The sequence below is a fragment of the Pithys albifrons genome, chromosome 9 (assembly GCF_047495875.1).
Source record: "Pithys albifrons albifrons isolate INPA30051 chromosome 9, PitAlb_v1, whole genome shotgun sequence".
In the NCBI taxonomy this organism is placed as follows: Eukaryota; Metazoa; Chordata; class Aves; order Passeriformes; family Thamnophilidae; genus Pithys; species Pithys albifrons.
The window spans coordinates 7302922-7319814 of NC_092466.1; the positions used below are offsets into that span (position 1 = coordinate 7302922).

The 16893-nt window shown below is 53.4% G+C and overlaps 1 protein-coding gene across 1 annotated transcript; it reads right to left on the reverse strand.

Annotated features, from left to right (window-relative positions):
• Positions 1 to 792: 792 nt before the first annotated feature.
• EMX2 (empty spiracles homeobox 2) lies at positions 793 to 8594 on the reverse strand. Its single transcript, XM_071563195.1, is given in 5 exon segments — positions 793 to 2190; positions 4794 to 4978; positions 7059 to 7539; positions 8281 to 8327; positions 8330 to 8594. Coding segments are annotated over 5 exon segments (1131 nt in total). The 5' UTR covers positions 8580 to 8594; the 3' UTR covers positions 793 to 2022.
• Positions 8595 to 16893: the final 8299 nt, after the last annotated feature.

Here is a 16893-nt window from a genome sequence, read left to right on the forward strand (position 1 = left end):
GTATGATAATTGCCTAAACTGATTTGCACTTTCACAAAAGCTTGCAGGATTCTTTGTAGCTCGAACAGAGCAGACGAGGTTTCTCTATCAATGGAAATAAAACTGATTAATGCAGTCTATCAGGCTAAAGAGCAAATGAAGCATGAAAAAACAACTGGGTACCCCCAGAAAACCAGCTAGTTTCCTCAAGGACCCAGAACAACTTTTTTTTTTCTTTCCCCCACGTCTTTAATGTCAGAGTTTTCCTCTGTGCCCAGGATCGCTCCCTGAGAGCAGCAGGGAGAGCAGCAGCTGGGGCACAGCCTCTGCTCATAGGAGCTGTTCCTCACCGCAGCGACCTGGCCAGAGGATGTTAAAGACGGCTGGGAATGGGGCAGAAAAAAATCCTCTCTAGCTAAATACCTATTCTTAACAAGGAAAGCCCCTCTCAGCGGAGTACGGCTGCTGTGGACCAGTTTCACGATTACGAACCGGCTCACACTTCAGATTCTAGCCAGGAAAGGGGTTGGGTTTCTCATTGGAGGGGTTTTGTTTGTATTTGTTTTTGTTTCCTTTTAGGTGTTTATTTACATCAAGTGGGTCTCTGTGGCTTACTTTTAGAGATCTATTTACCAGCCAGCGAATACATTAAGAAAATGCCACTATGGCCGCAGGAACGCGCGGCGCGGCCGCGGAAGCGCAGGCTCCGACCGCAGGGGTTCAGCAGCTAAAAACAAGGCGGTGTGGGGAAAAACTACTGATTTCCGAGAAATTTGGGGGTGAAATGGAAAAGATACTTATTAAAAATTTAGGGCATATTGATAAATCTTTATTGACAAAATATTGACAATGACATACTTCTTGGAAGTATATAGTGTGTTAGAATTCTAACAAATTAAACACAAAACACAAAAATATTTACATTCTGGTATAGGAGACATGAAGAAAACATTTGTCACTTTTTTAGTAGCTCTATGATCTCGGAATATTATAAGGTCAGTGCTTGAAAATTGCCCCAATGAAAATGGCCATTAGAAAATAAAAACCAAAAAAAATTCACGATTTTAAGTCTCTTTTCTCTGGATCTTCCCAGCCTAGAGGGTGTCCCCACCGCCAAAATTGGTTGCTGGGTTTGCGCTTTATTAATCTTAAAAAATAATCATCATCCGGTTTTGCAATGGAGATACGATGGGGAGGGTGGGGGAAGATAATTTCATTTGATTTTCTTTTTTGCAGCAAAAGTTATGACCAAACCCAGCCTCCCTCCCCTCTCCCCCCCTCCCCGCCTTTCCCTCCCGTCCCTCCCCTCCCCACCGTGTTTGTCCATCCGGAAGGAACACTATGCTTTGTTACTGCTACTTCATTTAGCTTTCACAAACACTTTGACGCCAGAAGTTATCATAAAATGTTTACAGACTGCACATTTCTCGTAAAATAAAATTAAAAAGCACACGGAACCTGTCTTAAAGGGAAAAAAATTACAATTCATTTCTGTCTTTAGGAACCAGAGTAGTTTTTAAACTTTTTTCTTTTTTTACCTTTTTTTTTTTTTTGCCCAGACGGCTTTACACATGCAATTCAAGTTTCTGAAACAGGTGTGGGGTTTGGCCGTTTATGGAAATTTCTCTTTCAAAGACGGAAAAAACTGTGAAGTGCAAAATGTCCTGTAAGGTGGTAATTTTTCTGGTTTGGTTGGGGAGGGGTTTTTTGCTTTTTTTCTCCTTTTTAACATTTTTTCTATATTTTTTTTTACGTTATGCTTTTAAAAGTGGACTGCGATAAACGGAATACCTGTCAATCACCTCGTCTCGGTGTTTTGGCTTTGATTGACAGATCCCCCTTGCCAGAGCGGTGCCGGCAGTGCCACAGTTCGGACCCCTCGATGTCTGGCCCTCGCTCGCTCCCAGCTCCCTCTCAGACGGGAATCGCGTTTTGATGAAGATCTCCATGTCCTTCCCCGCACCGCCACGCCGAGGGGGTGTGAGCCTTTAACACTTTCGGTTGGCGGGGTGCTGGCTTTGAAAAGTCCCAAAGTGCCAGTTCTTAATCGTCCGACGTGACGTCGATTTCCTCTGGACTGGCTTGTTTGGTGGCGATTCTCCACCGGTTAATGTGATGAGTCCCTTTTTTCTTCTGTTGTGAGTCTGAACCTTCCTCTTCCAACTTTTGCCGCTTGAACTTTGTCCGTCTGTTCTGAAACCATACTTTTACCTGCGGGGGGAAAGGCACCAGGTTTGAGTCCGTCGCCTGCCCGGCCACCGGTGCTGCCCGCCCCCCGCTTCCCTGGACCTGCCGCGGGGCTCCAGGTGCTACCTGGGCCGTGCCCTGCCTGCACTGAGCTCTGTCCATACCACGGTCTCACGGCTCCGCGCCCTGGAGAGCGGCGAGCAGAGCCGGGGCCCATCTGCCACGTAAACCTTTGCGGGAAAGGCACAAGCAGGCTGTCCCACGCATACCGGGCACCTCCACAGCACCCAGGCGTGCGGGAGTGGGCAGCCGCCCCCGATGCGTGTGCGCTGCCCCGCTTCCCGCACCCGGGCAGCACCGTCGGGGAGGATGTCCCGTGTGTGCACATGGGCCGGGGGCGAGGAGCTTCGGACGAGCAGGCCCGAGCAGTGGCCAGGTAGCCTACACGGCGAAAACACAGCGTGGCTGCGCGGCTGTTACCTCGACGGCCGAGCCGTCGGGGCCGCCACGAGAGAAGCTTCTATTACCCGCGCCTGGCGAGGAGTCCCGCGGCCTCGGGATTGCGGCGGGGAAGGCCGGGCCGGCTGCGGGGCTCCCACCTGCCCGCACGCCCCGGCTCGGCCCATGGGTCAAAGCAGACCGAGGGCCTCACCCATTCCAGGATGGGGCTCTGGGAGCGGAGGTACGAGATTTATTCCTAATGGAAAAGTGAATAAAATGTAAGAAAAACCCCGAATATAAAAACGTCCGTCGCCCTTTGCAGCATCTCCCCAGGACGCGCCGTCCAGGAGCTATGGTAGCGCGGTGAAACCTATAAGTGCCATTATAAATATCCCTCTGATTTTGTTCAGCGCCGAGTACATCTGACTGAACCATCCGACAGCTGACTTCAGTGCTTTAATTACAGATAGTATTGATCTGGGAGCAATCTCCAGAGCTGGCCACACTCCTTGTAGCGTCCAAAGGTAAACATTTTTTTTTAAAGCAGTTCAAACTCTGGTTCTGTCTGAAAGTGCCTGATAAAGGCCTCAGCAAGGGGGGAAAGAGAACTGGAGCATTTTAATAAGCTGGTTTAACCCGCTTCGCTGCCTCTTCAGAACAGAGACCTGACTGGCCGGACACACATCTCTGCTGCATTTTCATATTCTCCAAAAGTCCCCCATTAAAAAGCTGAGCGGGGAACAAGGGGTGAGTTTAATTTGCTTTTAGTTTGCTAATTGAAGGGGAGGACGGTTCATTTCTGCACACTGATCTCCCAAAAGGGAGCTCATTTGTAGGGGACTGGGGGTTTGACATCCGGACAAAAGACCCCAACCAGCTTCGGAATCAAGCAGCACAAAGACCACCTTAAATACAGCTTTCCAGTAGAAATAAGCCTGTGACCGGTCCCTTGTTCGGGGAACCTCATAAAAGTGGCGATCCCTTTTTATTGTTTTGTTAGGGAGACATTTTAAAACAAAAGCTCCAACCTCTTTATTGCTTCCCCCACGAAAAGGAGTTAAGGAAAAAAAAAGTGTTACAACTTAATCCGCCCGGAGAACGCTGTGTTTACTGGGAACTTTGAACTAGGCTGCGGCTGGGTATTTTGCCTTTTTTTTTTTTTTTTAGTACAGTGCCTCATACTGTAGCAGAGACAATCCCCATCTGGAATCCTCTCTCCACGAGTCTCCTGGAAGGGCACAAAACAAAAGCCCCACACAACAACAACAAGAACAACCAACGACAACCCTCCAAACTCCAGCTTTTCTTCCGGAGTAGAGAAAACCGCGTGAAAAACGCCCTCACAGTGGGCCCGCCGTCCGTGGGTCCCCCGCCGTCGGGGGGAGCCTGCACCCTCCCCACGCCGCTGCTCTGCGCCGGTTCCGCGCCGCCCCACGAGTGCCGGGCCACGGTACCTGCCGAGACCCTCGCCCTGGGACGACCGGAGCAGAAACATCTCTAATCGTCCCGCCAGATACACGACAGAAACAGTCTCCGGTGCGGCTCTGGCCCACAGCCAGTCAGTGGAGGGAGGAGTAGGGGGGTGGACGGGGGGAGCAGAGGGGGATTCCTTGTTAGTAATTTCTCTGCTCTTATTTTTCATCTTTCTGCCCTCCTGAACCGGCTTCTCACATCCCCTCTGCCGGACGCGGGGCTAGAAATGAGTAAAAAACCATCCAAGAAACTCTGTTTCTGCCGTAGAGTCCAAAGAGGAGGGGTCTTTCCCCTCTCCACGCATTTGTTTTGGTGGCTTTTCCCGTAACATCGAACTTCTTGAGGGTCAAACCAGTCCCGCAGCAAAACGGATGGACCCTTAGATCGCCGATCTCTCCTCTCCCTCCCCACTTGGGCCGAGGCTACAGCCGGGGCGGCCCGGGGGACACAAATCGTGCTGTGGCTTCCCACGCCGGGCCGAGGCATCACGACCCCCGGCACAAGCAGTGAAATCACGAACGGGAAAGGACTTTGCAACACACAGGTGACGGTAGACCCCTCTCTCCACTCCACCGGCTCGGGACTAAAGGCCTAAACACCTCCTAGAATTTGCCCGTATTTTCGCCCGAATCTCGGCCCGGACGGGTGGGTTTTCCAAAGGAGATGCTGGTACTTTCACTTTCCCAGCTGTCCGTTCCCTATTTCCCCCTTACCTGAGTTTCTGTGAGGCTGAGGCTGTGTGCCAGCTGTTTTCTCTCTGCTCCTACTACGTAATGGTTCTTCTCAAAGGCATGTTCCAGTCTCAGTAATTGGGATGGGGAGAAAGCTGTACGGATCCGTTTGGGTTTCCTGGCCAGTGCATTGTGCAATAGGAAGCTCTCCGGGCTGGTTTCATTCCCTGGGCAACAGGGTAAAATAAGAGATTAGCAAAACACCTTTCCCAAATGCACTCGTCAGGACTTTCTACAGAAAGCATTTTTTTTCTCCCACCATTATTCGCAGGAGAAATACGACTACAGTTTCTTTTTTATTTTTCAGAGCCTTTTTTATTGAATTTTTCCTTGATAAATAGGTAGAGGGGAAGGATAAATGAGTAGGTGAAGGAGAGTGATAGAAGAAATTAAAATGCTAAAACACAACCTGGGGAGAACTACAGAAAAGGAAGGAAAAAAAAAAAAAAGAAGAAAAGAATTGGCCAGAGCCCGGCTGCGGTGTCTGCGGCTTCATCCCCGCGGCTGCCCCCCTTCCTCTCGACCACCGGCAGCCTCAAATCTTTCCCTATTTGTTTGTTGTTCCCACTTTCCTGTCGCGGACAGCTGGGTAGCGACGCTCGGGACTCCCTGGCCGAGCCCCCCGAGACGCCCTGGCCGCCACCGGCTTCGCGGAGCCGCCTGCCCGCTCCCCCGGCCTTTCTCTGCTTTCCTTGCCCAGAACTTCGGCCGAGGCTTTTCTCCCTCCGCTCCCCTTCGTCCTGTCGCTGTGTTGGCCGGAGCGGGGCTCCCTCCACACAGTCTCGGTGGCAACGAGAACCGGCGTGGAAAAAAAGAACCAAACTTTGAGGCCACAGAGAGGCCATCCCGTCCTATCCTATCCCATCCCATCCCTGTCGGCCTGCATGGGAGCGGGGGCGGTAGAGGGGGGTGGGTTAACTGGGGCTTTTCGGTGATCATCTCCCTTCAGGGTGTCCCCGCTCTTCTTCTCCGGGTCGGTCCTTCCAAGGAGGGAAAGGCACCGAGGGACTCTCTCTGTAAGTGCATTAAAAATCATTGGAGAAGGAGGGTGTGTTTGAAATCAGACTGTGGCTCAACACCAGGACATTTCCTCCTTTCATCTATCCCTCGTTACCAATCGCCTGGTGAATGCGACAAATAATTTGGTGAGCGAAACCTGTAATTTTATTCTGAGAGGGTAATAATCCATTTTGTGTTTCAGATCGCCTGGTTTCGGAGAGACTGGCTCCTTTTCCAATCCGGCTGCAGCGGCCAGGCTGCGGAAGGCCGGGGAAAAGGCAACATGCAGGTGGTTTGTTTTCATTCCGAATTAATAAATAAAAACAGAAGGAAAAAAATTGCATTTGAATCCCTCCCAGTGCAGGCTGGTTTTTTTGTTTGTTGGTTGGTTTGTCTATAACGAAAGAGGCAGGAGTTGGACCCATTGCAGCAGAAACCGACTCACCCTTCGGAGAAGACGCTGCCTATTACAAAGGGTTAAACAAGGGGGATTTTATTGATTGCCCGCCATTGGATTTGGTTATTTCCCTTCAGCCGGGTATTAATCGCTTGGCATTTGAAGTCCCTCGCTGCCCGCACGGTCGGGATCGCCCTCCCTGCCCCTTCCCTGGCTATCCTCCGCAGCCCCATCTCACCGGGCTGTTCCGGCACTGGGATTAATTTCCCCCCTCACACTTCCCTCTTCTTTTCTTTGAGGTTCGTTCATTTTCTTCCCCTCTAGCAAGGGCAGCAGCCGGACTTGGGGTGGCTGCGGGGGCTTCCTGCGGCCCCGCAGCTCGGCCCCGGCAGCCCGGCGGGCACCGCTGCCTTCCCGGGGAACCTCAGCCTCAGGGCGAATCCGTTCCCCGCTCTGCGGGGCCGCTTCCTTTGAGGGCTCCTTTATAGCTTTTAACACACCGGAACAAAAAATATCCACCTTTTCCCTGCTTTCAATGGGGGCAGAAAGCTAATGAAGTCCCAGCCGGCCTTGCCTTCCCGCTTTCCCCCTCTTCACGAGAAACCAAAACAAACCGGGAAAAAGCAGCAAAACAAAACCAAGCCCAAGCCCCTCGGCTCTGACAGCTCCCTCAAGTTTGGCGGAGCGGGAGACAGGGACAAAAGACCCCGGGCCCGGCCGAGCCGAGTCCGCAACTCCGGGCAGAGGCCGCCCGCCTACCCGCGGTCCCCCAACATCCGCACGGCGGGGGCCGGCCGGGAGCCGCCGAGGAGGGAGGGGTGGATCGGAAGGAGAAGAAAAGTTGAACGTACCTTGGAACCTGTGGCCCAGGTACCGGTAGCGGTGTATTAGCCACGGGTAGAAGGTGGAGGGGTCCCTTTGCTGCGAGGCGAAGAGTGGATGCGTGGAGTGCGAAGCAGGCAGAGGGTGGGCGGCCAGGGCGTGAGGAGGGGGCACGGGATGGACCGGCACGGCCGGATTAGGCGGGTGGGAAACGGCCTCTGCAAAGACCAAGTCCGGGTTGGAGTAGACCCCCCTGCCAGTGGAGTGGAAGCCGTTGAGAAAAGGGTTCATCGGGCTGGAATTGGCATAGCTGAGCGCCGCCGGCCGGATAGGATCCTCGGAGCGAGACGCGGGCAAGGGGCTGTCTTTGGCCACCAGCGACTCGATGGTGAAACACCGCTTGGGTGTGGGCTGAAACATGCTGCCGCGACGAGAGTCCCCGACCCAATCTCTGCCCGTCTCTCTCTGGTGCGCGGGAGACGATCCGGGGAAGTTTGCAGCAGGGAGTGACTTGAGGAGGGATAGATACACACATAAATAGACAGGGGCTGGAGGAAAAGGAGGCAGCGGCAGCCAGCGGTACCCAAAAGGGAGACACACACGCACCACGCACACACACACACACAAAAAAAGTTGCTGGGAGAAGTTTCCCTCCTGCAAGGAAAAGGCGGTCGGCCCCCCCTCCCCCCCTAAGTCCAAAGACAATCCATGGATGTGATCGGCCCCTTCACAAGTTGTGCAAACGATTTGTTAGTTCATGAGCCTAATTAGTGCTGGGATCACATAAACAGCTTCCTCTGAAGCCTGGTAAATGGCTTGATGATTGGTCGCTATTACTCGCCTTGAGGTTGAAGGGGGAGACTCTTTAAAGTGCGTCAGAGGGGAGGCGAGCGCCGGGCAGCGCCATCGGGAGGGATGGAGCCGCGGATCGGAGTGCGGCGGGAGCGCGTCTGCCAGCGCGGGGGGAGCGCGGCGCCCCGCAAAGCCGCCCCCGCCCCGCCGCCGCCCCCGCACCTCGCCGCGCCCGGCCCCGCTCCGTGCCCCTCCGCCGCCGCGCTGCCCTCCCTTCCTCCCCTGCCTCCACTCGGCGACCAAGGTAGGCAGACGGGGGTCATGGGGGTACTCAACGGGTCAGGGGGTGGGGGACACCGCATCTCCTCTGGAAGGGGCGATGGGGGAGCTGGGCTGTTCCACCAGAGCAACACCCCTCTCCCTGCCACCTCTCGGGTGCTCTGAGCCCAGCGAGGTTACCTTGATCAGCCCCGGGGCGTCAGGGAGAGATGCCCCGCTTGGGAAAGATTTCGTCCTGGTGACAGAACGGGTCGTCCTCCTTCTCCGAACTTATTTACTTCCCCTTCGCTTCTCCGCACTGCCCGCACCGCGCGGTGCGGAACACAAAGCGGAGGGCAGTTGCATCGTGCAAAGCTGGGACACGCCGGGCTCTCGCAGACGGGACAGGGGATCACGTCTCCGGTTCCAGCCTTGTCCGTATTTTCGCGTTTACCTTTGGGTCCGGAGATGATTTTAGGGCTGAGTTCTCCTCCTCCCATTGGCTGGAACTGCAGAATAATTATGATCACATCCTAATACTCTTGGCTGGTGCTTACTGTTTATTGGTAGTTAAGGATCTATTATCTATTCATCAGCCTCCCATTTTTGCCAATTACATTCTTCTAAAGTGAAGTACCAGCAGGTATTTTGCACATTTACAATTAATGATAAAAAAATCTGGCGTACTTTAAATCTATTACGCCGCTGTGTAATTTATCTTAAAGATGCGGAATTGCTAATGTAAATTAATGTTTCTGTTGAACCAAAGGACGGGGGGAGTCTTAAAACCAGTCTAGCGTTTCTTTCCTTCGTTCCCGGACCTTGTTTTCTATTTTCTTTCCACTTTATACACAAAGAATCCGTTACTTCGCTGCATTAAAATATGCTAAAAAATAAATCTCTTTCTAAATGGTCCTTACTCGTTTCCAGTAAGGGGCGAGATGGATTCTATTTGTCTTCCCCGCTTTCTACTAAAAGCATCTGTTCGCAGCTTGCCAGTATTTTTAACACAATACCAAATCGACGGGCTAAATATAAGTGACAAAACAGTGTTGGGCACGCAACTGTTCTTGCGCCTTTGTTTGGGGCCGTGTTTCCCTTTGTGTACCCCGCGCTGTGTGCACTTTGTGGAGGGAGAAGTTCACTTTATGTAGGAAATGTAAATCTGATCTCCAGGAGTGGGGCGGCTGCACATATAGACAGACATCCGTACCTACACGTGCATACGAGCGCTGAGCAGAGAGAGAGAGAGTTTTATATAGAGTAACTCAAGTCTTTGGGCAGATTTTTGCAACGAGGTGCCGTTCTCCCAGGTCTCACACGTTTGGGAAAACCTCTCCTGCCCGAACACACCCGGGAGCAGGGCTTCGGCCCCACAGAGCTGAGAGTGCCGAGAAAGAGAAAGATTTGCCTGTAGCTCTACTCGTATCCCTCGTGAATCGCTAGTATCTTAACTTTTTAAGTCCCCTCACCCTTTCTCCATGAAACTTCTGTCCCTCAAACGGCGGTAATTACGGCTCTTCTCTCAAAGCTCTGGCGTTATTGACATAAGCAAGGCTGAGAAAGTGCCCTGAATATGACGGCTGTTTGAAGTGCTGATTTCGACTGGGGTCTTGGTTCCAGAACACTGAAAATTAAAAAAAAAAAAAAAAAAAAAGCCAAGAGAAACTTCTCCTTCCCCTAGGAAGAGCCGTGTTCTGCTTCTGCATATTTACACTTCTCCGGGACTGAAGATTGAATCTGAATTGGAAAAACTTCAACTCCTTTTTTCTTCCTTCTTTTTTTTTCTCTTTCCAGACATCCTGACATAATCACGGGGCTCCTTTGAAAACTGCATCAAGTAATTTAGCAGTTGGGGAGGGAGGAATTATATCCGTTTGAAAAAAACCTCACAAGCGCAGAGCGGGGATAACCCTCCAAAACGCTAGATAAATTCCCCTCAACCTTCTTTACCGCCGAGGAAATATCCTCTAGCCTAAAATCCCTTTCCGAAGGGGCATCCCGTTGCTCTGGAGCCGAGCGGAGGAGGCTACAGCTGCAGCGAGGAGCTCTCCACGGCCAAGTCCAACTTCGTTCGGGAAACGGGTGATCTCGGCCGCAGCAGCCTAGAGGTCCCTCTCGCCACCCCGAATCCTGCTCGCTCTCTGTGCTCTATACTTACATATGAATATCTGTGTGTGAATATGTTTGTGTGTGCGAGGTTCCATAGAGGCAGAGAAACCGCAGGTAGAGCCTGGAGAGCACAAGCTCCCTCAGGTTTTTGTCAGAGGTAAAACAGGCCGGGACTGTCAGAACAAACACCAAGGGGACTCGAAATGGGATTTCCCAGAATTTTCGTCTTCTCCCTAAATTTTTTCATAGTTCTCCCATTTGTATCCGTGGCCATTACTCGTGGGTGCCTCCCGCACAGCCCCGGGCCTCTGCTAGCTCGGCTGCGGCCCCCGAGCTCCAGACCGGCCTGCCCCAAGAACACTTCCCGAAGCCCCTCTCTTGAACTTTTCCTACCCAAGGTCTTGACAGGCTGCTCTCGCTGTCCTCTTGGCATCTACATGGAGAAAATCTGGCAGGGGCTCCCTTCCCAGAAATCCCGATATGCTCCAAGCGCATTGAGAGGCAGCCTCCCTCGGAGGGAGGGGTGCGCTACATTCGCAGTCAAATTGTATGGCTGGCCTCATAGGCACTAGCTCCGGATTTCCAAACTAATACTCATGTTTTAAAAGACGAGTCAAGCAGAAAATGCGAGGAAGGTCTCGGGTGCGGGAGACCTCAGGGTAAGACGGTTATGCACGGGATGAACGAGGCTGAACTTTCGCGGGTATGAGGGTGGCGGTGAGGAAAGTTTCGGGCTCCCCTTAACTTTTCTTTTTCAGGCGGGATCGTTTCCCTTTTCTCTCTCCCGTCCCTGGGATTCGTGACCATAGCGGGGAGGAGATGTGACCCAGGCAGGTCGTGTCTGGAGGGGGCTGACTGAGTTAAAGGAGCGAGTGAAATATCTAATTAAATTATTTTCTGGACGTCCTAACCCCCAGTCAGTATGTCTAACAGTGCTTCGAGTCCTCCATAAAAGCGCAGTCCTCTGCGCGAGCGACGAGATCCCGGGCCACGAAGCGCGGAGCCAAGCCGGGCTCCCAGAAACCGGGCCGGGATGTGGGGCTCCTGGAGAGCCTGGGGTCAGGCACCCCGGCCTCTGCTGAGCAGGTGGATTCGATCCGAGGGGGTGTCGCAGACGAGTCTGTCTCCCCCGAGCACCTGAAGCCCCGGGTGGATGGAGCCTCGCTCCCCACGCAGCCGGGGCTCCAGAGTGGGGCAAACACACGGGGTGCTTCCCACAGGCCTCCACAACGAGACCAGCCCTGAAATCCTCACCCCTCTATTTCTGTCCTGCACAGCTGGGACAGCGCTGGTGCCGACGGGGGCCCGCCTCAGCGGCGAGGGACAGGGACAAGGACCGGGGAAAGGCCTTGCTGCCCGGGGTCCTCTCTCCTGCCTCGGGAACAGCAAACACGGACCGTCACTTTAGCTTTTTAATTTTCGACTCTAATTCAGAGCCCCTTCCCCCCCTCTCTCCACAACCACCTTTCTGGGGCGCCGCACAGCCCGGCCCGGCGCGAAGAGCCCCGCCGTGGTTCCGCGTGGCTCTTTTCATCCCGGGAGTGCCGGACATGCGGTTCCAAAATGATGTTAGTAACACGGGACATCCATAACCCCACAGGGTTTACAGGCGAAGCCGTAACCCGCACGCATCCGTGCCAGACTCCGGCTCGTCTAAAACGCCCACATGTGCGGGGGAAGGGGGAGGAAATACCCGGAGCTGCGTGCTGGCGCGGTGAGCTGAGCGGTATCGGGAGGCCCCGAGGAGCATCGCCTCTCCTGCCGCTCCCTTCCCGGCCCATCCCGGTCCGTTCCCGGCCCATCCCGGCTCATCCCGGTCCCGCGGGTCCCGCAGCGCATCCGCGGGGCGGCAGCGCCCCCTGCCGGCCGCCGCACAGCTCCTGCCCGCCCCGCGGCCCCGCCGCCGGCTGCGGTTCCCGGGAGGGCCCTGCCATCCCCCCAGGGGCTCCCCGGCCCCGTTAAAAAGCCGTGAGGAGCGCTAAGACCACTTAATATGTCTATTAATAAAATGAATAAAGTCCTAAAGGGCTTACTTTTTTTTTGAAGTGGCGCAGAGTATGCGCGGAGAAACCGCCACGCGAGTGTGTGCACACATGTCCACGCACACGCGCTCTAAAACCTTCTCAGTGCGACACCCGTTGGCAGAGCGCTTATTTTAAGAGCAGGGTTTGAACTACCCGCTGACAGACCAGTTGTACGTCTGAAATCTGCCCCTCCGGGGCCACGACCGGAACAGCGTCCAAACTCTGCATTCAGCCCCTGAGCTTATTTTCACACTTCCTTCGAAATCGGGGCTTGAGACGGCAACTTCTCGCAGTCGTGGGTGCTGCTATATGGGCGAGAGGCGTTGGAAAAGGCGCCTGCATTTCCTGCCTGCCTGGCCGGCTGACCTGCTCCGTCCCGAAGGAGCGGTGCCGTGGAGGCTCCCGTGGGCTCGGAAATGGTCAGAGTGTCGGCAGTGCGGTGCCGCACGCCGGTGAGTTACCGCCGGTTTCCAGCCGTCGGATACTGAACTCGCAGATACACGGGCTTTGCCCGGCAGGGGCTGTCTGGACAACAGCTGAAATTGTGGGTTTCTGAGCACCCACGTCTGCCACGAGGGCTCTCGCTGGACGAAAATTCGCCAGACTTAAAAAAAAAAAAAAAGCTAAAGCAGAGGGCAGAGCTGTGCAAATCAACCAGGGGCTGCAGGTGTCCGCGCTCCGAACATCCCACGGGAAAACTCTCGTTGACCTATATGGGAACGAAAATGTGCCCGAGCCTTCTCTGTCGTTGAGGTTGCGTGGGAAGAGCGTGTGGGAGATGCTCTTCCACCTGGTGCTTGTTTTTCTTGGTGGCAGACAAAGCATACCAAAGCAGAAACTCACTGTCCACGACAGCCCGAGTGGGGCGGGAGGGACCCGGGTGGACCTCGGGAGTGCGCAGCTTTCGCTGCCTTGAGCTGACTTATCTCCATGGCTCTGATCTTCTCGCTCCCCGTCACATCTCAGATCCCACTTAGTGTTCCACATCAGTGCCGTGCTTTTCTTCTGCAGCCGGCAAAAAGGTGCGGGCATGCCGTCCTGCCAGGGTGCCAGCAGGTCGCACACCGGAGCCTCGCAGGTCCTACACCGGAGCCTGGCAGGTCCCACACCGGATCCCCAGCACTGTCCAGGGCCGGAGCGGCGGAGGATGTAGAGGGATTTCGTGGCGGGAGATCCCGCCCGAGGACCGGGCTGTAGTTACAAACTTGCCTAAACTTTCCTCTGGACTAAGCGCACCGTTGTCCCTATGGGGATGGAGAAGCGGGGAGAAGCAAAGTAAAATTTGTCTTCAAAAGAAAAACTTTTGTTTCTAAGGGAAAATACAAAATCACACTATTATTTACCACTAGTTCTGTTAGGCACTTTATGGTACCACTAGGATACTTTTAGTTTCTCGTTCAGACATTCAATTTTGTGAATTATTCTACTTCGATTTGCTCCTAGAGGGCCCGATCCCGCGGACCCGCCTAACTTCGCTTTGCATTTCAGGAGTCGTTTTTCTGGGCAACGGGGAGAGGGTCGTCGGTATTTTCTCCTGGTCTCACCTGGCCTGGAGGGAGCCTGGAAGGAAGTTGGCTCTGCTGGGAGTGAGCTCCCTTCTCCTCCACCGTCCGGTCTTTTTTTTTTTTTTCGGTGTGTGCGTCCACTCTTGTTCATCGTTTGGGGAAATTGGAGCTTACAAAGGAGTAGAGGGCTTTTTAGAGTGATTCATTCTGCACTCTCCCACCCCTCAGCCTCTCCATCCTCTCGAAATATCTATCTTCTGGTGATTTGCATGGGGTAGAAGGAGTATGCAGTGAAAGAGACTGAACAACTCTCAATTCTCCAAGATTCTTAAATTTAGCAACTAAATTTTAGCCCATTGAAGTGCCACTAAGGATACTAATTAATACGTGTCTCATTTTAAAACATTCATTTCCTTCAAGGACCTCAAGTGCATAATTGCTTCCAGTGGCATCCTGGAATAGAAATATAAGTATCCAGGTTTGAAACGCATAACCTCACTGAATTCTTCCCCTTGCTGATGTGTTCCCAAATATTCAAGCTCACAGGGATGTATAGCACTGTGGAATTCAAACAGAGTGTAATAAAACAGAGCTCCTAAAGCAAAATCAGCGGTTTCCCTGGGTGTTCCAGGCCCCCGAAGTCCGGTGTTGTTGTTTATACATACATATGTATGTCAAATATATACGGGGGGCTTTTGCTTAAACTGCATGTGTGATTCCATAGGGCTGCCGCTCCCTTACGTTGCTCCCACGCAATTTTTACCCTAGATTAATTCGGAATCAAGGGCTCTTTTACAGACTAATTTGTTTATCTTTCTTTCTTTCTTTCCTGGAACGGAAAAAAGTAATGCAAAACTTGTTTTGGAGTTTTAGAAAACTTCACCTCAGTGCAGTGCACAGATGAGAGAATACCTGGGCAGAGGAGCTGCCTTTCCCTGCGTCGCTTCGCTGGCCATTCCCCTGGGAGAACGCAAATCGTTCATCGCTTGTCCGGCTCTTTTCCCCGCAGGAACACCGGGAAAGGTCAGGCCGCCGCGGGAAGTCGCCGCTCGGCGTCCGTCTCCGCGCACCCTGCTCCGCGGGAGAGCACTGACCGTGGTGCTCGGTCAAACCCTGCACAGCCGCCAGACCTCTCCGTCAGCATCCAGACAGACCAGTCCGGCGTCAGGGCCGGCTGGAATAGCCTATGTCAGGGAGAGGAGTGCGAGCAGCACAGCGGGACGGCGGCAGCCACTCGGCAGTGGTTCCGTCAGGCACGGTGCGGGGCAGCCGGCGGCAGGGAGGGCACCTGGGGAGCTGTGGCGGCCTCGTTCCTCTTCTTTCGGGCCATGCAGGAGTAGCGGTCGGGAATCGAAAGTGATCCCCTTTCCCGACTCCTGCCTGGTCTGGGCTGTTTGATGCTGCGATCCAACGAAAATCTGAACTTGAGGGATAATTTTCTCCATATGGGCAAGTGAGCGCGCACACGGCGGTTCTCTCCAGAAACCACCTACCTCCAATTGTTTTTAACTTTCTACGGACGGTTACAGGGGAAATAAATAAAATTAAAAGTAAAAGAAAGCAAAGGGGGGAAAAGAGAGAAAAAAAGAGATGATATGGTAAAGAAAGTGGTTTTTTCCACCGTAAGTCGGAGAAGGCAACCAGGGCCGCATCACGCTCCTCGCATCAGCGAGGGGCAGGCGCGCTGCCGTCGGCAGGCTCCGTCCGGGAGCCACGGGTGTCCCGGAGGTGGAGTGCTCCGCATAGCCAAAGGCTATCGCGAAGGCAGAGCAGGAGACTGGTCCTTGTGGGAAGACGTGCGTGCGGGTGCGAGGGGTCTGCTCCGCAGGCAGTGCCGCAGCAGAGCCTCGCCGCTGAAAATCTGCTCTGCAGCTTCCCCGAGCCCCAGCGCAGCGCAGCGAAGCTCCGGCTAGCGCTGTCCGCAACTCCCCGCTGCTTCCCGCATAGGCAGAGCAAAGAGTGGGCAGCACAGGCACCGTGGCGAGCAAGGGCAGGGTGGTGGCCAGGGTGGCCGGCGGCAGGGAGAAGGGCCGCCTGGTCTCCCCTTCTCGCCTTCCCGGGAAGTTAGCAGGGGTGGGCTTCTCTCCGCTTTCGCTGTGCTTCAGAAGAAGGGAGCGGGGAAAGAGAGGATAAGCCTGCGGAGGGTTTGGGGAAGGTCGCAGTCGGGCCGCGGTGTGACAATGCAGAGAAGAGCAGAGACGCTGAGGGGAAGCAGTACGCGATTCCCTGGAGGCAGCGGGGACACTCTCAGTCGGTGTAATGTATTTTTATACATATATATATATATATATATATATATATATATATATTTAATATTTAAGTGAAAGTAGCAGATTTATTTGTATTTCGCTCCTTCCAGCCCATGCATCCACAGGCTAGATGTTTATGGAGGTGGCAGATGGTACCTCGCCTGGTTCCCCTCTTGTATCCCTACGGCTCCTAATTACTCCATGAAGGATTTTCCCAGCTTGGGGCTCTTCCTAATAAACGAGCAAACCTGTTGTGTTTGTTTATTTGTTTGCAAGAGTTGAGCTGTTTTCCTTCTCGCAATTTGACTGCCATAGCGAAACCCGCTCCCGGCTATCGCCGCCGTGACGTTGAGTTAAGGAAATACTACAGGTGTTACTGCGGTGTTCGGGAATTAATTCTCCTTCCTTTTCCCCTCCTCCTTCCCGAATTTATGTCCTAGCCTACCCAGATAGCTGGCAAAGGGTCCCACATACCCCGGAGCTGTAAGTTGAGCGCTGAAATACTTGATCTCACTGATCTTTAGAGAATTAAATCTGGCCTCATTTTACAGGAGGAAGCGAAGTCAATCTCGGTGGTTTTGCGAAGAAAGGCTGCTATTTCCTAGAGGATAGGCGTTTAAGTTGTTAAATATTAGTTTTTAATTACGTATTGTTCTTTTAAAAAATAATATTTATACATAGGTCCGTGAAGGTTTCAATTGAATTTTCAAGCCATCAGGTAACCATTCGTTACATGACTGATGGAAAATAGCCCATTGTGCGAGTGCCCGGCTATGTTTCTTCAGCAAACGGCGCTTAAAGTGTTCACCATTGTCTCCCGCACCCTTCACCGAGGCCTCCGGGCAGCACCAGGCCCGGAGCTTCTCACGGCCCGCGGGCGCAGGGCCGGTGTTAGAGGTGACCTCGGCTCCGAACCGGGGCGAG